At 46.8% G+C, this 22,557-nt stretch overlaps 1 protein-coding gene across 6 annotated transcripts in view; it reads left to right on the top strand.

Annotated features, from left to right (window-relative positions):
* Positions 1-6,771: 6,771 nt before the first annotated feature.
* EFCAB6 (EF-hand calcium binding domain 6) overlaps positions 6,772-22,557 on the top strand; it is a 232,240-nt gene continuing 216,454 nt past the window's right edge. For 2 of the 6 annotated variants that reach the window (XM_070254170.1, XM_070254169.1), the window contains exons 1-3: positions 7,198-7,331; positions 8,508-8,696; positions 14,392-14,498. In XM_070254170.1, coding sequence (XP_070110271.1) covers positions 14,428-14,498 — 71 coding nt within the window. In that variant the 5' untranslated portion in view covers positions 7,198-7,331; positions 8,508-8,696; positions 14,392-14,427. Of the gene's footprint in view, positions 7,332-8,507; positions 8,697-14,391; positions 14,499-22,557 lie in introns of all 6 variants that reach the window. The other 4 variants (XM_023631419.2, XM_070254171.1, XM_005606763.4 and 1 more) reach the window with 4 other exon arrangements.

Genomic DNA, 22,557 nt, shown 5'->3' with positions numbered 1-22,557 from the left:
TGCCTCACTGTCAAGTTCAGTCAGTTCAAAAGACACTTACTAATCCCTGCTAGAATACCATGTTTGCTCACACAGCCAACTATTAGAGTTTTTCACCTTAAATTTTCCCTCAGAATAGTGTTACTAAAAACTAAAATCCTTACCGAGACTCTCATGTAGCAGCTTGTTCTCTCTTATTTCATCTTGAACAACAGATTGTCTCAGCTACTGCTGGTTTTGAACAAGAGGACACCTGATGGAACTGGAGAGAGAGAAAGAGGGTGAGGGAAATTTAACATGGATTTAGTAAATTCCTAGTGCCCTGTCATTACATTTTTTGGTGTTGGATGTCTTAGATGTTATTTGAAATAGGTCTTCTAAAGTGTACTTAAAAAAACGATACCGTGAGGGGCTGGCCCCGTGGCCGAGCCGTTAAGTTCGTGCGCTCTGCTGCAGGCGGCCCAGTGTTTCGTTGGTTCGAATCCTGGGTGCGGACATGGCACTGCTCATCAAACCATGCTGAGGCAGCGTCCCACATGCGACAACTAGAAGGACCCACAACAAAGAATATACAACTATGTACCGGGGGGCTTTGGGGAGAAAAAGGAAAAAAATAAAATCTTAAAAAAAAAAAAAAAAAAAACGATACCGTGAGATAATCCTGGAGATTACAAACAAGGAGCCACAGAATGTGTTTTTAAAAAACCACTGTCCTAGTGAATAGGTAGGTACCTGTGGCTCTTAGAAGGAGAAGAAGATGTGGCAGAGCAATAGTGAAGAGATACTGGCCGAGAATCTTCCAAAACTGATGAAAGACATTAAGCCACAGATTCAAGATAAGCAACTAAATCCTAGCAGGATAAAGATAAAGAAAAACCACACCTAGGCACCTCTTTAAAGCTTCCAGAGGAAAGAAAGACACATTACTTTCAAAGGAATAACAAGTACACGCACAGAAGACTTTGCAACAGAAATGATGGAAGCCAGAATATAACTAAAGGGAGTCTTTAAGATGCTGAACAGAAATAACTAAACTGGGGCCGGCCCGGTGGTGCAGCAGTTAAGTGCACACGTTCTGCTTCGGCGGCCAGGGGTTTGCGGCTGGATCCTGGGTGCGGACCTGCACACTGCTTTCAAGCCATGCTGTGGCAGGCGTCCCACTTATAAAGTAGAGGAAGATGGGCACGGATGTTAGCTCAGGGCCAATCTTCCTCAGCAAAACGAGGAGGATTGGCAGAAAATGTTAGCTCAGAGCTAATCTTCCTCAAAAAAAACAGAAAAAACTGCAAACCTAGAGTTCTGTACTCAGGAAAATTATCCTTTAAAAATGAAGGTGAATAAACACATTTTCAGATAAAGAAAAACTGAATTAATTTTTTGCCAGCAGACTCACACATAATTTAATACAATTGATAGTGTCATCTTTTGTGGAAACTGAAAGAACAAACAGTGACAACAAAAAAATTAGCAGAGAAATGCAAAATTTCAACGACACAATCAACAAACTTGACCTAATTTAAAAACTGAACTTCACTAAACAACTTCAAAATACACCTTATATTCAAGTGCACACAGCGCGTTTACCAAACTCACCCTGTCGTGAGCCATCAAGCCAGTCCCAACAAATTCAGCAAACTGAAATCTTACTTGTATGTTCTCAGTGGAATTAAGCGATAAATAAATAACCAAAACATTGCTGGAAAATGCCCAAATGTTTGGAAATTAATATAGTTCCATACAATCCATGGGTCAAAAAAGGCATTGCAATGGAAATTCAAGCAAGATTTTGAATTGGATGCTAATTAAAATCTATCACGTCAGAGGATGCAGCTCCAGCCATGCTTAGAGGGGAGTTTATAGCCTTAAACACCTGTCTTAGGAAAGGTGAAAGGCTGAAAACTAATGATTTAAATATTTGTATCATGATGTTAGGAAAAGGATAGCAAATTAAACTCCAAGAAGGAAGGAAGGAAATAATAAAGAGCAGAAACCAATGACAGGAAAATGAATAATAGATTTCTTTGAAAAGGCTCACGAAATTGATAAATCACTAACAGGAAAGAAAGAGGAGAGGTCACTATAAATCCAACCAGGGTGACCGACTGTCCCAGTGTGCCCAGACTGTCAGGTTATAGCACTGAAAGACTCGTGTGCCAGGAAACCCTCTATTCCCCAGCAAACAGTGCAGTTGGTCACCCTAGATCCAACAGACACTGTACCAAGAGGACGTTATGAACAATGTTATGCCAGTAAGCTCGACAGCTAAGATGAAGTAGACAAATTCTCTGGAAAGCACAACTTACCAAAATAGACACAGGAAGAAACAGGAAATCTGAGTAGTCTTATAACTAATATAGAACTTGAATCAATTATTAAAAATGTCTCACAAAGAAAACTCCGGGACCACATAGCTTCACCAGTGAGTTTCCCCAAATATAAAGAAGAGAAAACACACAAATATTACACAAACTCTGAGAGAACTGGAAAGGTAGAAGCACTTCCCAAGTTATTCTCGGAGGCCGGGATAACCAATGTTAGAATCTGACAAGGACGTCACAAAACGGGAGAATTACTGGCCAACTGCCCCCGTGAAAAGGATGAAAGATTGCGAACTTTTTTTCTGCAAAGGGCCAGATGTAAACATTTTAAGTTTTGTGGGTCACGCAGTCTCTGTTGCGACTCCTCGACTCTGCCGTGGCAGTGCAGGCAGCCACAGGCGGTACACGAATGAGCGTGGCGGTGAGTGTCCAATTAAAAAAACTGCCCACTACATAGACAAAGATCCTAAACAAAGTACTGGCTCATTTAACCCAGTGATACATAAAAGTAATAAAGAGTTGTCCCAGGAATTCAAAGTAGTTTCAGCATAAAAAATTCACCATTTTAACAGAATAAAGGAGAAAAACCATAGGATCATTTCAATAAATGCAGAGAAAAGTTTGATAAGATTCAACACTTGTTTCAAATAAAAATTTGTAATGAACTAGGATTAGTAGGAAACTTTTTAATCTGCTATACCTACAAACAAACAAACCCCCAAAGCAAACAGCATATTCCACAGTGAAATATTGACAGCCTGGAAATCAGACAAGGATGTCTGTGGTCACCACCAGTGTTTAGCACTATGCTGGAGACCCTGGTCAGTGCAATAGGTCAAGAAAAAGTCTAAAGTATAAGGATCAGAAGAGAAGAAATAAAACTCATTATTTGCTGATCACAAGATTGTGTAAGTTGAAAGTGCAAAAGAAGCTTATTCTAAATTAGAATTAGTAAATGATAATCACTGGATATAAAGTCAATATACAAGATCAATTCTGTTCCTATATAAGAGCAACACACAATTAGAAAAGAAATTTAAAAAATTAATACACTTTGTTACAATTATAGAATTTTGCACATCAAAAGACACTATTGAGAATGAACAAAAACCCCACAGACTGGGAGAAAATATTTGCAAAACAAATAGCTGACAAGAGTTTAATATCCAGAATATATAAAGAACTCCCACAACTCAACAAAAAGACAATAAGCTATTTAAAAAAGTGGGCAAAGGACTTGAATAGACACTTTTTAAAGAAGATATACAAATGGCCAATAAGCACAAGAAGCAGCTCACTAGCGTTAGTCATTAGGGAAATGCAAATCAAAAACACAAGATAACCATTTCACACTGCTAGGATGGCTATAATAATAATAAACCCCAAAGCAGAAAATAGCAAATGTTGATGAGGATGTGGAGAAATTAGAACTCTTGGGAATGTAAATACTGCAGTCACTGTGGAAGACAGTTTAGAGATTCCTCGAAGAGTTAAATTGGAATTACCACATGACCCAGCACTTCCGCTCCTAGATACACACCCAAAAGAATTGAAAAGAGGGACTCAGATACTTGTATGCCAACATTTGTAGCAGCATTATTGATAGTAGCTAAAAGGTCAGAACAATCCAAGTGTCCATGAACAGGTGAATGGATAAACAACATGGGTTTTCCATGCTTCTTATTTTCTGTATTTCCTGGTGCTTTGACATCTTGGAACCCTGCTAGCCTGGAGCCACTGACCCTCCTGATCTGTAGGGCGAGCCAGTTCCTACGGATTGTAAAGGATTTGCTGACATTACTCAGACTAGCCAATGCTGAGCCTGCTGACGCTGCCTTGCCTTTCCCTCGGAAACCACAATCAAGGCTCTGCCCTCATTTTCTCCTCGTAGGGCGGGGGAGTGCTGGGGAGGCTGCAGAGAATGGATGAATGAGATTACAGTGTACATATTCTGGCATCGGAACCAACAGGACTTGCTGAGGACCAGATGTGGGGGATGAGGCAATGACCACTAAGGGATAACAATGATTCCTAGTTTGAGTGGTGCTGTTTATTGACATGGGTCAGAGGGAGGGAGGTTGGCGGATCAAGGGCTATGTGGATGGCTAAAGTCTGAATGGTCTCTGATACATACCAGTGGAGGAGTCAAGGTTGGGTGTTAAGTGTAAGAGCACGGTTTATGTGAGAGTCAGAGGGACCCTAACGTCCAAAGGCCATACAGAGGGGGAAAGTCACCAGTGGGGCCTGAGAATTGAGTAGTTGGTGATTTAGGATAAACCCGGGACCGTATGGTATTACAGGAGTCGGTAAGAGTGAGTCTCAGGTCGGAAGGAGTGATCAACTGGGTTGAATGCTACTGAGAGGTCAAGTCAGGTCAAGTCAAGTATAGAAACATTGATGAAAAGTGACCAAGTACCAGAGAATAATAGAGCCATGTCTCTGTTAAGACTAGTCAAGAGTCAATGGTAACTGAGAGAGAGACACCAGGTAGGGACAACTCTACTGAGAAGTGGCTTAAAGGAAAGCAGGGAAATGCAGTGGAAACTAGAAAAGAATCTTTTCTTTTTTAAAGGTGTGAGATACTAGAGCATGTTTCCAGAGGGAAGGAGGGAGGGAAAGAGTGAGAGTGAGAGAGAAGTGGGTGGGGAGGGAATGAGACTGTTGGCTGTTATGACAAAGAGGCAATAACCTGAGTCCTTTTGGTCTCAGGACCAAAGTTTCTGGCCTCAGGATCCATTATAATCTCGAGAAGCATTGAGGATCCCAAAGAGCTTTTGTTTTTGTGAGTTATAACTACAATCTTTACCTATTAGAAAGTAAAACTGATAACATTTAAAAATATTTGTTTACTAATTCATTCAAAATAATAATAAACTCATTACATATTAACATTTTAATGAAAAATTATGGTTTCCAAGACAAAAAAGAAGTAGTGAAAAGGCAATTTTATATTTTTGCAAATCTCTTTAATGTCTGGCTTTCTAGAAGACAGCTGGATTCTTCTATCTTCTTTTTCGCATTCAATCTGTTGCAATATCACACATCACGTAGCTTCTGGAAAGCCTGACTGTACACTCAGGAGAAAATAAGAGTGAAAAGGCAAGTAACATCTTAGCATGGCTTTGAAAATAGTTTTGATATTATGGACTCTCTGAAAGGGTCTCAGGACACCCAGTGGTTCCCAGACCACACTTTGAGAACTGCTGACCCAAGCAAGCAAGTCCAAGAGAAGGCAGATGGGGATGGGATTTAGGGCACAAGAGGAGGCACTGGCTTCTGTGAAATGCAACCCCTCATCTCTTGGAACAACAGCGAAGGGGAGATGGATGTCAAGGTGGTTGTGAGACAACGGTGTGTCCCACTCTCTGGATTCTTTTTCTCAGTAAGATCTGAGGTGAGGTCATCACTCAGATGAGGAGGTAAAGGCTGAGGGAGGTCGGAGAGAGAGAAGGTAGGAAATCACTCTCTCTCTGAGCAGGAACCAGTGATGTATAGTCAGTTTGCCGAGCAGGGACCACGAAACACCCATCTCTGTAGCACCCAGCAAGGTACCCTATTGTTACTGGCGCATTGGGTTCTTATTGTCCCCCAGGATGGAAATCAAGAGAGTCAACAAACCAGAGTAGAAAGTAAAAGTTGATTAGCTTGTGCACAGGGGAGGCACAGGGGAGCCGGGGCGGAAAGGAAAGGGGCAGGTGACTGGCTCATTAGGGAGCGGGATTGTGGGGCTTTTATTAGGCGAAGGCTGGGGAGGAGGGCCTTGTCATGGCATGCAGAGGTGGCTGCGCTGTCACTAGCATGCTACTACATGCGACACATGTATCATTGGCACTAGCTCTCCACCCTGGGTGTGATTTTTACTATGCTAATGGGGCTGGGGTCACCTTCAGTGGACTCCTGGGCGTTAGGACACACGCATGAGCCCAAGGAAGTCCAGAGGCTGTGGAATGTGCAGCTTGGTGGCCTCGATCTGATTCTCCTAGCCTGCCGATTGGTTAGGGGCCTTGCAGATGGCCCTGTCTCCTTAGGCTGGTCCTGGCTAACTGTAACTGATTGTGTGGAGGGAATTCCTGGGTCACTACTTCTGTCCCACAAGTGAATGTATGGCAGGGTGATTAAGAGCATGGAAGAGGGACCTAGCCTGCCTCGGTACTAATTCTGGTCCGACCATCACTAGCTGTGTGTCACTGGACAAAACACCCTCTCTGTGCCTGTTTCCTACCTGTAAAATGCGAAGATAAAATGGGAGGATTAAATGACGAGTAAGGTACTTTGATGGGTGCCTGGTGAAGGGAAGTGCTAAGGGTCAGCGACAACTTCTGCCTGTGTTATTACTCCCAACACGACTACTGCGCTTCCATTGGGCTTGGGAGCGTGGGTAAGAACCGGCTCGTCTGGTGACATGGACCCAGCGGGGCGTCCCCGTGCGCGCCCCGCCCCGCCCCCGCGAGGCTCTCGGGTCCCGGAGCCGGTCAGTGAGCGCAACAATCGCCGTCGCCGCGAGCGCGAACCTCTGGGCAGCGCGCGGCACGCGGTCGGGCTCTGGATCCGCTCCCCCTATCCCGACACCAGCCCCGAGGGGTACGTGCTTGGCACAAGGGGGCGTCTGCCGCTCAGGAGGGCACTGACCCCCAAGGCCACGCGGCTCCAAGCGCTTCGGCGGGACCAGGCTGGCCGCCCGCTCGCCCGAAAGCCGCCTAACAGAACGCGCTTCCACGACGGCGTCGCCCCGACTCCGAGCAGGTTCCCGTGCCCCAGGGGCAGGACTTCCGGCGGAAGTCCCTTCTGCGGGGGCGGAGCCACCGGCCGGATCTGGTCACGCCCCTTCACCCTCCTCATTCGGTAGTCTATTTGGCCAATAGGAGCTCCGCTTCTTGCTGGGCGCGGAGACTCGTTCTCCAATCAGTGAGTGTCCTCGTCGCTCGGGCAACAGCGTCCTAGAGACGCCGGGTGGGCTGGGCCTCTGCGGCCGGCCGGGCTGGGGTCCGCGCGCAGGTGTGGCCCCTCGAGGCGGAGAATGGAGTAGGGGCCCGGGTAAGGCGGCGCGGCCTCGGCGCCCGGACCCCACGCGCGAGCCCACGGGGCGGAGGAGGACTCAGGCGGGCGGGCACCGCTGAGGGTCCCACAGCCCCGAGACGGCTGCTGTCCACCCCCGGACTCGGAGCCTCCCCTGCCCAGCCGTGCGTGGGGCTGGGACTCACTCCCTCGTGCGGCACGAGTGCGTGGAGCCCCTTGTCGGCCCCGGGCCACCGCGGTGCAGAGTCCGGTCCTAGTCCTATCGGGCTTACGTGGTATTTGGGAAGACCGATTATAAACAACGTGGACAGTGGTGGCATCTCCCTCCCTGGATCTGGGAGGGTCACATGGGACACGTTGTGTGGCAGTGCCTTCAGTCGCTCCGATTGACAAAACTTTTCACGTCCCTTCTTTGATTGGTCCCCACAGCAATCTTTTGACTACCATTATTAGCTCCACCTTGTAGGTGAGGACTTGAACCCCGTGGGGTGAAGGGGATTCTCCAACATCACCCGACGAGGGAGTTGCAGAGCCAGAATTCGAACTAAGCACTTCTGTCTCATGTCCAAACCTCTGGTCTTTCTAGAACACTGCTCTCCCTCAGACCGCGCACGGTTATCCCTGCCTCCCTCAGAAATTTCGTTTTGGAAGCACTTTGCGAAATGTTTGGTTGGCAGAGCTTTTTTGAGACCCTTGCCTAAATCACTACTAGCCTTCCTTTTCCTTCTGTCCTGGAAATCTTCGCCTTTCGGGGTGCCTTGGCCCTGTTAAGAGGATCCTTACTTCACTTTCAACAAGAGTAATGAATAATGTTTTCTAAGTTGTCTGTGCCCCTAAATGGGTGAATTTATGGAAATGCTGTAGAAAAAAAAAACTGCCGTTATGTCATCTCTTTTATCCATTGTTTTCAATTCAATGGACATTCACTTGGCTAATTCTGGGCATTTGGAAGTGAATCAGGCCTGGGTCCTTTGATGATCTGTGAACATGTTTGCCTCCCACTCACTCAGCCTTATCACAGGCTTCTTGAAGGCAAGGGTTTCATTTTAGTTACCTGCGCTTTCCCTTGCCCTCCACCTTCAGCTTAGCGTTTGGCTCATGGTGGGCACTCACAGATATTTGTCACAAAATGCTTACCTGAGACTTTAAATGTGCTCTCCCAATTTTGCCTGCCTTTTTCGTGCCCTTTCCCAGCCATCAACCTCTTCCCCATGCGGAGAGCTGGATGGCACCCGTGCTGTGCCTCCTACAGCTGACCGGCACGTGGAAACTGGACCAGCTCCAGGAGGATGCTCAGTAGTCTGGTGCCCCCCCAGAGCAGGAATCTACCAGGAGGCCACTGGCTGTTAACAAGACCATTGCTGTAAGAAGGCTTCTTTACAGGTGCGTATCGAGAGGGGATGTTTGGGGTTGGTAGATGATGAAAATCACCGAAGCTTTCTTGGATGACTTGTTCCCCTGCCAGGATTGAAAAATAAGCTGTATAATAGAGGTGAGAAATTGCGAGTGAGACAAGGAGCTAACGAGCACTTTTTTCCTTTAAATACCACAAGTGAGCTCACTTTTTTGTAAAGTATATTTGTCTAAAAATACCCCAAATCTAGGCTTGCACAATCACATAGATTGGATTCTTGTAATATTTAAACACAAATTCGCTTTCGACACAGTGCTCTCCAGGATATCCACACCATTGGGAAGAGGAGGCGTAAAGGGAGGGGGTAGGTCTGAGAAAGCTCTGTGCCTAGAGAGCACATATGAAGAGGGGACACTTCTGGGACTAAAGAGCTTCGTGTGCCACTTCTTTTTCTCTTGGTTTTGACCATTCCCTGCTGTTTTGTTGTGTTTACTTTGTGCCAGGTGCCGTTGTTCTTTCTCTCCATGTGTTTGTCTGCCGTCTTACCACTTCTGCTGCTGCTCATGCTGCTACTTCTGCTCCTGGCCAGGGCTTCTTGAGCGGCTACTGTCTTCCAGGCACAGTTTGGGGCCTCACATCCATTTTTTATTTAGGCCTCACTGTCTGCTTATGAAGAAGCACAGTTACTATTCCCATTTTATACATGAGGGAACAGGGATGTGGAAAGTTAAGGGACCACAGAGCAGATAAGTGGTAGAGGGTGGCATCTGCTCCAGGGCTGCCTGATGATAGAAGCTGTGTTCGCGCCCAGTGTCTGGCACCCTCTAATAGGTATGTACTCTGTGAGTCCCGCCAGGGCTTTGAGGTGACTTGCAAGAATACCTACATTAGGGTAAAATAGAAATAAAGGTCCTGAGAAATACAGTTAGAATGAGAAGGTAACATTTGGAAGGAAGAGGATACTCAGATCGTCCATAGTGTTTATAATACAGTTGGGCTGCACGTTTAGCTCTGAGCTTCTTGAACTCAAGGAAAAAGAAAATTAAAAAAGAAAAAAAATAAATTCATTGTGTCCAGGCAAATAAGGCATTTTAATTCCTCTGGGAAGCTAAGGCTTTTCCAACACCTAGGTCTTCATCACGAAGCCTGGGCAGGGCTCGGTGACTGCCAAATGACAGAGTTCTAGGCTCAGTCGCCTCACAATTTAGGGAGAGAATGTGGACTATTGCATTTGTATGGAATGTTTGAATTGAAAGACTTCTGAATAGTAACAGTTTTTAGTAATATCTTCTGAGTTTTGTTTTTCCCCTGGGAGTTTGTAAATGGTATGATCCCGTCCCCTGGGTTGGTTCCAGTCATTTTTTATTTGCTTATTTACTTAACAGTTATTCACTGAGCACCTGCCATATGTTAGACCCTGTCTAAGCATCGAGGACACTGCAGTGGTGGTCATGTCACTGTCCTGATATGTGATAGGCCTGCTGCCTTGGGACTTTCTCCTCTTGGGGTTTTTCTGGACTGTGCCCTCCTTTGTTATCCTATAAAACCCTGAGATGACACTCAACACCTTACGCTGTGACTCCCCACCTGCCTTCTGCCCTGGGCTCTGTCTGGTTTCTCTTTCTGTACATTCCCAGGACTTAATAACAGCTACCAAACAGTGAACACAGCCTGCTGCGTGTCAGGCTTTTTAGGTTCGTTATCTGTAATCCTTCCCCAGCCTTTAGAGCTCGACACTTCGCTGTTTTGGGTCACTTGCCCCTTGAGAAGCTGGTGAAAGCAATGTATCCTCTCTCTAGAAAAATCATCTCACGTATACTTTTACGTCTAATCTCAGAGAGTTTGAAGGCCTACAAAAGCACACACGTGGACCTCGTCCCTAGTTTCCAGGTTAAGGATACTTGCTTCAGGTTAAGGATACTTGCTTAAAGAAGGGGCCGGCCCTGTGGCCGAGTGGTTAAAGTTCAGTGCGCTCCGCCTCCGCAGCCTGGGTTTGTGGGTTTGGATCCTTTGCGCAGACCTACTCTGCTCACCAGCCTCGCTGTGTGGATGTCTGACAAACAAAAAAATAGAGGAGAATTGGCATAGATTTTAGCTCAGGGCAAATCTTCCTCAGCAAAAAAAAAAAAAAAAAAGAATACTTGCTTAAAGAGAAATATTATTTCCATTTTGCAAATGAGGAAACAGGGTCAGGAGGAGGTTAATTAACTTGCAGGTTTGCACAGTAGATAGTGGAGCCAATTGACCCAGGTCTTCTTGACTTCAGACCCTTTACTTTTTCCACTGCTCAAAAGTGGAGCTTCTCGGTAAATGACTGAGTGTATGGAAGGCTGAAAGGGGAACTTTGTGGTATATGTGTTCTAAAATGTAACAAAACGTCCATTTGATGTCAGAATAGACAAGGAGAATATTTTTCTCAAGCATTTGGATTTAACTGCTGAAATCTTTTGTGTTGCTTGCAACTTTTTCCAATTTAGTCAAGTGATAATTTTCCCCCCACGATACCAGTTCCAACAGTTTTTGCTTCTGATGCTGTTTCTGTTTGGCTGCACACGTTTTTCACTCTTGTGTTGAGTTATGTTTTCTCTGGATGCCAAGGCAGATGGATGGCACTTTTGTTATGATTCTGATATAAATAGCATCTGTTAAAAACTGGACATCACTACTTATCTGGCAAATAAACAAATATATCAGTGAAATAGCCTCCTAGTTGTGTTTGTGCCCGTGGTCAAGCAGTGTGTTTGATGGTCTGTGACTCGGTGCTTGTTTGGGGGGCATTGGTTTTAGAAATCCTGCTGATTTCTCCCTTACCAAGTTCTGAGGTGATTGTGTTCCTTAATATCCTAGAATTCTTTGTATTTAGAACACCTACAGTGAGGACCATGGAAAGCCGGGGGTGAGCTGAGAACTCATCACGGTGCCTTGCTCGCACTCAGAATGGTGTTTAGCTTTCAAAATCAAGGGTTAAGATCAACCCACGCTTCTTGCCCTCGCAGTATTGGGTGTTGATAGCTGCGCCATCAAGAGCAAGGATCAATGGAGTGCTTCCTGGGCCAGCCGAGAGGTAGGGCTGAGCGTAGAAAGATGCGCGCAGCCCATCCTCTCCACTGTGAGGGCTCACTGACTAGCCGGGGCCACAGATAAACAGCCGAGAGAAAAGTCTGGAAGCAGAGAATCAAAGTGAAAATCGAGACAGGACTAGAGGGATGGACTGGGAGGTATTCACACTTTTACTTTATACCTTGTGTCCCCCTCTGCCCCCCAGCAAAGTAATGGAATTACTGGTACCTTTGACCTTTTTGTCCTTTTCTTTATTAAACAAAACAACTGGCCAAACAAAGCTTCAGACCAAGTTCTCTGTCAAGGCATGATGGGTTTTGTTTAAGGAGGACGGGCAGGCCTCATGGAGGAGGTGCTATTCCCTCAGCCTTGAAAGATGGATTGAAGCGTGCCAGGTGGAAAAGGAGGAAGGAAATTCTAGCAAAAGCGGGAACCCAAACTCAGAGGTTAGGAACTGCATGGTGTATTCAGCATCCTGTGTGAGAGCGCAGCGTGCGTGGACTGTGGGCTCTGGGAGCATCGCCCGGGGCCGGGTTATTAATGATGTGAGTGATCTTCTACTCCGTGTCGGGAGTGTGGCTTCAGTCTCTGCCCTGGAGAAGTACTGCATTTTTTTTTTAACTTTAAAAAAATAATAATTTCAGATTCACAAAATATTTGCAGAATCAGTAGAGAGAGTTCCTGTGCGCCCCCAGCTTCCCCGCCAGTGGTAGCGTTTTACAGAATAACCATAATGCAGTTATCAATGATACAGTGCTGGTAACTCAGCTGCAGACCCTACTCACCAGCTTTGACTCGCACTCATTTTTTATCTTGATGCAGAGTCCTATGAAGTTTTAACACACGTGTAGTTTTGCATTGAACATTCTTAAGCCAGGGAATAACAGAACTATATCTACGCTTTAGAAAGGTGTAAATCCTGGCCACAGAGGAGGATGGATTAGAGGCAGAAGTTGCAGACCTGGAAGCGATTTAAGGGGCTGTTTCTGTAATCCAGATGAGTGAGGATGAACAGGGGCAGTGACATTAGGGATGGAGAGGGGCAGGGAAGAGATTTAAAAGGCGTTCTCCAAGAAAAATTGACAGTGCTTGCTGACTGCTTAGAAAGAGGGCTGGAGGCCAGAGGCAGACATTTCTGCCCTCACTGACCGAGGTTCAGGAGTGGAAACAAATCCGTCCATTCCCTCAGTAAGTTCCAGTGGCTCTGAACACTAGCCCCTGGCCTAGGATCTGGGGCTGTAGTGATGACGCAAATTAACCTGGCTCTAGGTTTTTCGTTTGTTTGTTTTTTGTGAGGAAGATTGGCCCTGAGCCAACATCTGTGCCAGTCTTCCTCCATTTTATGTGGGATGCCGCCACGGCGTGGCCCAACAAGCAGTGCTAGATCTGCGCTTGGGATCCAAACCCGCGGACCGTGGGCCACTGAAGCACAGTGTGCGAACCCAACCACTACGCCCCGGGGCCGGCCCTGGCTCTGGCTTTTATGGAATTTAAAGTCTAGCGGGAATCAAGCATTAACTGAATACTCACACGAATAGCTACATCGTCACAAACAGGGCTAAGGGCTGAGAAGGACAACAGAGGTCTTTGTGGCCTAGTGTGGGTGTCAAGGAAGTGACGTGTGAGCTGAGATCTGTGGCAGCGGTTCTCAGCGCCAGCATCGCCTGGGAACTTGTCAGCGAGGCAAATTCTTGGGCCCCAGCCCCTAACCAGAGTCTAGATCTAGCCTCAGGATCCAGAGCTGGGGCCCCAGAGTGTGTTTCTAACAGGCCCTCGGGCATCTGATGGACACTCAAGGCAGAGAACTGGGGACCTTTGGAACAAGGACTGGTTCACTGGGCTGGACAGCGGTGGCATAGGCTGAGGGCTACAGCATATGGACCAAAAGCTTCCATGTGGTGTAGCCCGAGGGCCAGTGTGGCCGAGGCATGGAGGACCCGGGAGAGGGAGACAGCTGGAGAAGCAGGCCCGGGCCCATCCCACACATCCTCATGACACCTTTGAGGACTCTGGTCTTTGTTCTAAGGGCAATAGGAAGCAATTAGAGTTTTTAAATTTTTAAAAATTTTTTATTATTTTTTTTAAAGATTGGCCCTGAGCTAACATCTGTTGCCAATCTTCTTTTTTTTCTTCTTCTCCCCAAAGTCCCCCCCAAGTGCATAGTTATATATTCTAGTTGTAGGTCCTTCTGGGTGTGCTATATGGGACGCCACCTTAGCGTGGCTTGGTGAGCGGTGCCGTGTCCACGCCCAGGATCCAAACCGGCGAAACCCTGGGCCGCCGAAGCGGAGCGCACGAACTTAACCACTCAGCCACGGGGCTGGTCCCTGCAATTAGAGTTTTTAAAGCAAGGAGGTAACATGAGCAGATCAGTATTTTACAATGATTATCCCGGCTGAGTGGCGGGGGTATTTGTGTAATCAAGATGTGGGGGGAGGAGTGGCGCTCATATAGTGTTGACATAAAATATCTCCACCTGAAACCTAAAATTTAGCGTGAAATTTCTGTAGAGGCTGTGCCTGAGGTTTTCAACACAATTCTCCTGTAACTCGCAAAATCACTTTATTTTGCAGACCCGAAAGCTCCGTTCTTGTGGCTTGATAAACTAAAGAAGAAAATCTGTCTGCCAATCTGTGCTAACCCCATTGCTCTCTTATTTTTCAGAATTCACAAATTCAGATATAGTTTATCTTGAAGGAAATGAAGCGAAATATCGCCAAAACAAATGTCGCCCCAGTCAACACCAGCAAATCGACCAACACCAAGGCCAGGTGAGACGCTTCTCTTTCCTGAACACCTGTGTCAGCCGCAGGGTGAAGATGGCGGCGAGGTCTCGCTGTCGTGCGGGGCGCGAGGCCGGAGGGAAAGGGGCTTTAGGAGTTGGTGACGATGCCCTTATCACTTTCATCTGGTTTGTGTCAGCCGTTCACACAACAAGCACGTATTAAATGCTGATTTGGGGGCCAAAATTGTGTAGGAACTTACCTATTTATCATATCAACGAGCATCGGCTTATATGTTTTAAAGATGAATGTCCTTAATTTGGTGCTCAACATGCCTACAAATATTAGACAGCTACGGTGAACTCAGAAAACGATCCAGCAGGGCCAGCAGGACCAACTCAATAGTGCAGGTTTTCTAGTCCCTAGGTTCCCGTTTCCTGCTATAGGTGGCAGCAGCAGCAAATCTTTGCTTACTGAACTCCGAAGCTGGGCAACCGTCGCAACTTTCATTTGCCAGCATCCGAGGACTTGCCCGGGCCCGGCTGCACTATAAATAGGAGGTGTTAAACACTGCCTGTCTGCTCACAGGAGCCGGGAGAGCGTAATGGTTTCCAGCTCTTACATTTTAAAAGGCTGCCAGTGAAACAGTTTTTGAGATGGAGCAACCATTTGACAGCCGACGTGCGGTCAGTGTTCCTGACACCACTTGTTTTTCTGTTGCCTGTTGCTGTATCTGTCATCACATTACGTGCGGCGGTGAGCCTGAAAATGTTCATTAGGTAAGAGTGAATTTCTGAGACACTTTCTGAGATTAGATTTTTGTGTCCGCGATAGAGAAAGCACATTACGAACCAAGCAATATAAGCTTTTTCTTTAGGCTCTATATTCTGGAGCAGCAAAGCTTTCATGCTGCTATAAATGATCACCAAACTACAACACTCAATTCAATTAAACTCCACATTCATTATTTTTTGGGTCAGATGTGGTCCCTGCTCTCATGATCTCGTGACTAATGGTCTAACAGGGAAGACAGACATTGAACAATCATAAGGGTCACGGGTGTTAGTTAAGGAAACCTTTCTGACACCGGTCGCTAGGTCTCAGTATAGGGGACACGAGTGAGACACCACGGATGATGCCGAAACTTCCACCTTGGATGGCGGGAAAGAGTGACGATCCTAAACAAGCTGCAGGAGCGGAAGGACTGTGTGTGTGTGTGTGTGTGTGTGTGTGTGTGTTGAGGGGAGAGTGCTGTTTGAATGACTGCTGTGAAAAGCCTCCGTTTGCTAATTTGGTAAATACTTTAGGAGGTCGTGTGTGCTGGCTCCTCTGGGGCTGGGGTTCAGTGGTGTGGCGACACTGTTTTATTTCATGGAGCCTATAATCAAGTTTATAATTTCCCAGATAACAGTAGAAGCTCCAGTTGTGGTAAGTGCAGCGCAGAGCAGGAACAGGCTTGATGAGAGACTACAAGGAGGCTGTGGACGGGGTGATCAGGGAGACCTGTCTAAGGAGGTGACAGTCACCCTGGATCTGAGGGGAGACCAGTTGGGCGGTGAGGAGTTGGGGAAGGATCTGGCAGAGGGACCCATGCGGCCGTGGGAAGCAAGGTGGGGAGAGTGACTCAGGTGGGAGCGGAGAGGGGGCAGAGCTGGGTCATGGGCTGCCAGGAAGGCCGGGTGTATCTGACAGGCTGTGATAAAACTTTCACTAAAGGACATTTAAATAAAAGAGGTCGATGTCTCCACCACCCCAACATAGCTATCTGTCACATCTAGACCCCGCCCACATGTGAAAACACATTTTTATATCATTGTCTTCCTAATGTGTACCCACTGTACCTTTTCTCTTAACATTGTCCTAAACACATTTTTATGTTTCTACACATTCTTTATAATTATCATTTATAATAGTGATATATTGCTCCATTAAAGTGTGTGAACTTTGAGAGGTTTGTGCTGTGTTTTGAGTTTGATTTCTGAGTTTGTGTGGGTGTGTCTTGTAGTGCGTGTGGGTAGACTTGGAATTTGTGTGGCAGGAGCAGGTATTTAAGATGAGGTTTGGGAGGAAGGTGAGAGCCTGCATGGGGATTTGAGGAGACCCTGATGTGGGGGGAGACCCTTGGTGGAGGAAGGCCGTGGCTCAGACACGTGGGGCTGCCGGCTGTGAGGCAGGTCAGTTTATATCGACGGATCTTTCTGCTAAATTGAATTCAGATGACTGGCTAAATTGTTTTTTATGAAACCCTGTCATTTGGAATATATTTGTAAATCAACTTACATTCTTCTGATTCCTATGTTTAGAACAGTAGACTAGGGGTTGCCAGCCAAGTCTAAGATATTATGGAGTATGAAGCTGGGCTGGGGGAGGCGGGACTGGGCTTCCATTGGGGGTGGCACGAACTCCAGGATCCTAATATTTGACTAGATATTTGTGTAGAGGACTTGCTTTTAATTTTCTGCATGTTCTGTTGAGTAGGTTGCAGAATTGTTAGACTGTTTTGCAAACGCAAGTTATCCATTCTTGAGGATTGACAGATTTTCTTCCTACTCTGTCAGTATATACAAACTTCATTATCTGTGTGTTTATATGAGAATGCACACAGATCACTCACATGCACTTGTGCGAGTGCACAGACACACGCACACACGCATACGCACCTGGCACAACTGGGCAAAAAGCCTAGGATTAAATTTGGGTCTTGGCCAAATTTGGGTCCCGTTCTTTTAAATTTGGATCATGAGTAAATTTGGCTTTTCTCTCTGGTGGTTAATTTCTCCACCTCTAAAGATATGGATAATGGTATGTCACTCACAAGGTTGACGATGAGCCAGCAACATGGGCGCTCAGTGCGTGCGGCGTGGATCTAGCAGAATCACTGCAATGGCCGTTTGCCGATCTGTCAGCTTCACTTTGATGTCAGGCAAGGAGCCTGATGCACGAGCCTCCCTAAAAGCCATCGACTCAGACTCATAAGTCAACTTCAGGTTCTCCTAAAGAGTGGCCTCCAGTGTGTTCAAGCATGCTGGGCCCCCACCTCTGGAGTTTCCGATTCGGTGGGTCTGGGTGGGGCCTGAGAATGTGCATTTCTAAAAAGGTCCCAGGTAATGCTGATGTTGCTGGCTCAGGGACCACATTTGAGAAACACTGTTTTAAAGCTACATGTCTGCTTCAACAGCCTTTTAAAAATGGAAAATAAATGCATTTAAACAACAATGGTGTCAATAACAATAAAAACCCATGTTATTTCTGTTTGAGGAATCTACAGATGGAATAGCTCTTTCCCCCCTCGAGATGAACCAGTGATGGCATCTCTGGGGAAGTCTTTAGTCTAACCCCTGAGACAGGGTGATTTAGTTCACACTCCACCGCCTCCAGGGGAACAGGTGCCCCTGAATTTCTGCATGCTCCAGCATCAGAGTTGGACATGCTGCGCAGACACCTTGTTCCTATCCATTTGACACATGCTACCATTTTCTTTAAATCCTGAGTCAGGTAGCAAGCTACTGGAGGGTCGGGTGGGTCCTACTCCTCTCTCTGTTCCTCCACCCTGGCCAGTGTGTGGCCTGCAGTGCTTGCTGAAGAACGAATCATTGTGAGCATAGTTGCTTGGAAAACGCTCGCACCAAGAATGTTAGGTCGAACACCCAAATAGGCGCCATTTTCAGAACTACCCGGATTTGGCTGTTTGGAATATTCATATCGTGATTGAAGTCTCACTGGCTTTTGTGGTCCTGCTATTGGTAGAAATTAGAACTGGAGAAGACCCGGCAGGTCCCCCAGACCACCCTCCCGCTGGAGGAGGATTATTCCCTGCAGTGTACTCAGTAGCATTAGAAGGAATTACTTTTCATATGATTATTATTTTTTTTATGCTGTCTTCAACTAAGTGTGTCTTGAATTGAATCACTTTGTATTCAAGTAATAAAATGCACAACAGGCAGTACATTTCTGGGTGATTATCTTACTCCTCAGGTGGTGTAATAAGGCATGGGGCCAAAGCCCTGGCATGCCTTACTGTTATTAGGAAGTGAATTTACGGGTAAAATAAAGAAAGCGGTTATTTGCGTCAGCGACAAGCGCCACGAGGAAGGCGGTGAGAGCAGACCCTCCGCACACGCTCGAGGGGCCGGGTGAGACGGGAAAGAGTGTTCGCAGCCAGCCAGGCAGCCGTGGGTAGCCAGAGACTTGCCACTGTCTTCAAGGAGCTTGTGATTAATTTTGCAAAAAGCAACAGGAAAGCCTTGGCCCTTGACAACCACGTGAACCTGATACCTGGGAGAAGCTCTCCTCCCAGCGCTGGACCCAGCTCTGGGTTTAGCGGTCGTGTGATCCCGGGCACATTGCTTGCCTGCTCTGAGCATCCATTTCTTCACCTGTGAAATGGGAAGAGCACGAAGTGATTGCGCATGCGGAGAGTTAAATGACAGGTTTTCATAAATCTTAAGCACATTACTTGGCTCGAAGTGAGTCCCCGGTAAATGCTGATTGAATTAGGATAACTTTTTGCCCTTCTTAAAATTCTTCATAAGCTAGAGTTTCTTGTCTCTTGACTTCTTCAGTCTTGTCCGATTATCTCAGTTACACCACTAATCCCCATCATTCTGGGTGTCCCACGTGTCATCACTTCCCTCGTGCACACCCTCACCTTGCTGTATCACACTCACTTTTCAAAACCCTGACCCAAATTAAACCCCACTCTCTGCCTCTCCAGGACTGGCTCTCAAGTTCATGTCCACGGACCTCAGACGGGCTCCTAAAACTCCCTGGCAGTCACTCGGCTTCTCCCCACCTCCTGCTTGCCTGCTCTTCTAGACGACCGTTTCATCCTTATCCTCTCTGCTCAATCCGGAGACACCTGTCCCCGTCCTCACTGCTACTGATGACCCGACTTCTGTGTCACTGAGAAAAGAGGCTCAGCAGAAGGGAACTGCCACAGGCTCTCCTCCCCATGTCTGTGACCGCATCTCTGCCTTCTCCTTTGTCACTAGGCGTGGACGGTCCGTGAGCCTACAAAAGGCTTGTCCACGGGCTGAGATCCAGTGTCCACTGGCAAACCCATGGGAACCAGCAATTCTCTCCCTCTCTCTTGCTTCATTCTCTTTGCCTCGCTGCTGGATCCCCATCACAAGTATTCGAACATGCTACTGATTCTCCTGTCGTAAAGAAATTTCCCCCTTGACCCCGGTCCCTCCCCCTGTTATCACATAGTTTCTCTGCCTTGCAGCAGAGTTCCTTCAACAGTTGTCTCTATTTACTGTCACTACTTCTTCTCCTCTGAATGTATCTGGAACTCACTTAGACAGGCTCCTACCCCCCCAACCACCCAGTTCCACCAGTATGGCTACTGTTAGGGTCGTTAGTGGTTCCCACATGGCTTAATCGAAAGGGCAGTTCTTGGTCCCCATCTTACCTGATTGTCACTGTAGCATTTGACACACACATCACCTGCTCCTCCTGGAGACACTTTCTTCATTTGGTTTCCTGAATACTCCAGCGTCCTGGTTTTTCTCTTCTCTCGCTGGCTCTTCTTCCTCAGCTTCCTTTGCTGGTTCATCCTCATCTCCTTGAACTCTGAATGATGGAATGCCCCAAGACGCAGCCCTGGCATCTTTTCTTTTTTACACCTACTTTCTTGGTGGGCTGAGCTGATACCGTGCCTTATATGCATTATGTGCTGACAATCCTCAGACTTACATCTTCAGCCCCAGTCTCTCCCCTGAACTCAGGCTCGTTTATCTGACTGCCTCCTCAGTATCTCCACTTGGCTGTCTAATAGGCACCTCAAACTCAACACGTCCAAGATGGAGTTCTTGACCTTCCCCTCCAAACCTGTTCCACCTGCAGCCTTTCTCATTAACTTTTCCTCAGTTAATGGCCACTCCATTCAACCTTTCTCTTGCATGCCAAGTCAAATCTGTAAGAAAAGACAATTGACTCTTCTTTGGAACCTATCTGGAATCTGATCATTTCTCAACACTTTCTCCAAAACCACCCTGGTCCAAGCCACTATCTTCCTTTGCCTGGATTGCGGTAGACTGGTAATTGGTCTCCCTGTTGCCTCTGTTGTCCCTCTAAGTCTATTCTTGATATACAGCCAGAGGGATTCTTCAAATGCAAAGGCCAGGTCATGCCCTGCAGACAGCTCTCTTGTCTGTCCATAACCTTCCAGTGGCTTCACGTATCACTCACAGTGCGGGGACCCTGCACGGTTTCCTCCGCCCAGCATCCTGTTGCCTTTTGTCCATCTGACAGCATTGTTCCCTTCCTGGTCTCCTTCAGATCTTTGCTCAATGTCACCTGTTTATCCCCTCCACCATTTATCTCCACAGTACTTATTCACTTGTATAATTTACTTATTTTATATATTGTCTGTCTTCCTTTACTAGAATATAAGGTCCATGATTTGGCCAATTTAGTTCATTGATCCTCAAACTTCCAGAAGGCAGCTTAATAAACATGTTTTCACTACATGAACACATATCAAGTCATGTTTTTTTTCTGGAAATTTACCTATGCTATGATTCTAGGTTCAGTTCCATTAAATTTATCTCGTTGAAGAAGGCTGCATGTGGGACTCCGCTGAGATTCTCAACATCGTGTGGCATCAGCATGGTATGGTCCCTGCCCACAGGGACCTGCGCAAATAAGACGGGTCCAGATGGATACTGAGCCAGGCCGTCAGTGCCTACGGAAGAGAGGTGAAGCAGAGCACGGGCCAATGTGGCCTTCCTACACATTAAAGAAAGTTCTCACTCACGTCTTTAACCCTGTAAACATGAGCTGCTTCAAATCAAGAGCTTTCGAGGTGGTGCCTAGTCTGATTCTGTGTGCTCATATAGTGCCCTGCCCATCTGTTGACCTTTGAATATCGACTAATGCTGCACTTTCATTTAAGTGTGAAGCCTGGCAGGGAGAACTTTGTGTCTGTTTGCCGAGAAGGTTGGCAGCGGGGCCTCAGGTGGCTGATGTCTCCGCACTTCCTCGTGCGGCTGGAGCCGGGCTTCCCATGCACTGAGCTCAGGGAGAGTTCGTTTCTTGTTCTTATGCTGAGAGTGGCCAGAAAGGAATGAGTCAGACAAAATTTCCCCTGATTTTTGAAACATGCTCAAGCCACAGACTGGCAGAATCTGTGAGTTATAAATTCATAGGTGCATGTAACAGCGTGGTGACCGCTGAGCACCAGGGCCTTCTGTTGGTGGGGGGCGCACAGCCAGCTCAGCTCTAACGGGGCCTGTGAGCCTGGGGGGACCTGTGATGATAAACAGGACACTCCTGGGACTGTCTCTGGGATACATCTGCGTGTCTGGCTTTTCCCTGCTTCCTCTGAGGTCTTTTAATCATAGTCTAATAACCATCAAGTAAACTTATTACCTTAACAATTACTGAGAAGGCGGCACCTTTGCCAAAGGCGCCCTGGGGAGCAACTTCTCTCTTGGCCCACCAAGTGCTCCTCCCCCCACCCACCCTCCTCTTCCCCCTATTCCTTCTCCTCCTTCCCCTTCCTCCTTTCTAATTGTGCTATAATCCCCATACTATAAAATTAATCCTGGGGCCGGCCCGGTGGCACAGCGGTTAAGTGCGCACCTTCCGCTTCTTGGTGGCCCAGGGTTCGCCAGTTCGGATCCCGGGTGTGGACATGGCACCGCTGGGCATGCCATGCTGTGGTAGGCGTCCCACATATAAAGTTGAGGAAGATGGGCATGGATGTTAGCTCAGGGCCAGTCTTCCTCAGCAAAAGAGGAGGATTGGCAATAGTTAGCTCAGGGCTAATCTTCATCACAAAAAAATTTAAAAAATAGAATTAATCCTTTTAAAGTGTACAGTTCAGTGACTTTAGTATATCACAAGGGTGTGTGACCATCACCATTTCTAATTTTTGTCACCCCTAAAAAGAAACTCCATACAATGAGCAGTCTCATTTTTCCCTTCCCCCAGCCCTTGGCAACCACTAATCTACTTTCCATCTCTATAGATTTGCTTGTTCTGGGCATTTGATATAAATGGAATCAAGCAGTGTATGGTATTTTGGTTTTGCCTTAGCGTAATGTTTTCAAGGCTCATCCGTGTTGTAGCATGAATCAGTGCTTCATTCCTCTTTTTGCCT

The sequence above is a fragment of the Equus caballus genome, chromosome 28, assembly GCF_041296265.1.
Source record: "Equus caballus isolate H_3958 breed thoroughbred chromosome 28, TB-T2T, whole genome shotgun sequence".
Classification (NCBI taxonomy): domain Eukaryota; kingdom Metazoa; phylum Chordata; class Mammalia; order Perissodactyla; family Equidae; genus Equus; species Equus caballus.
This window is presented reverse-complemented; position numbering and strand designations above follow the sequence as displayed.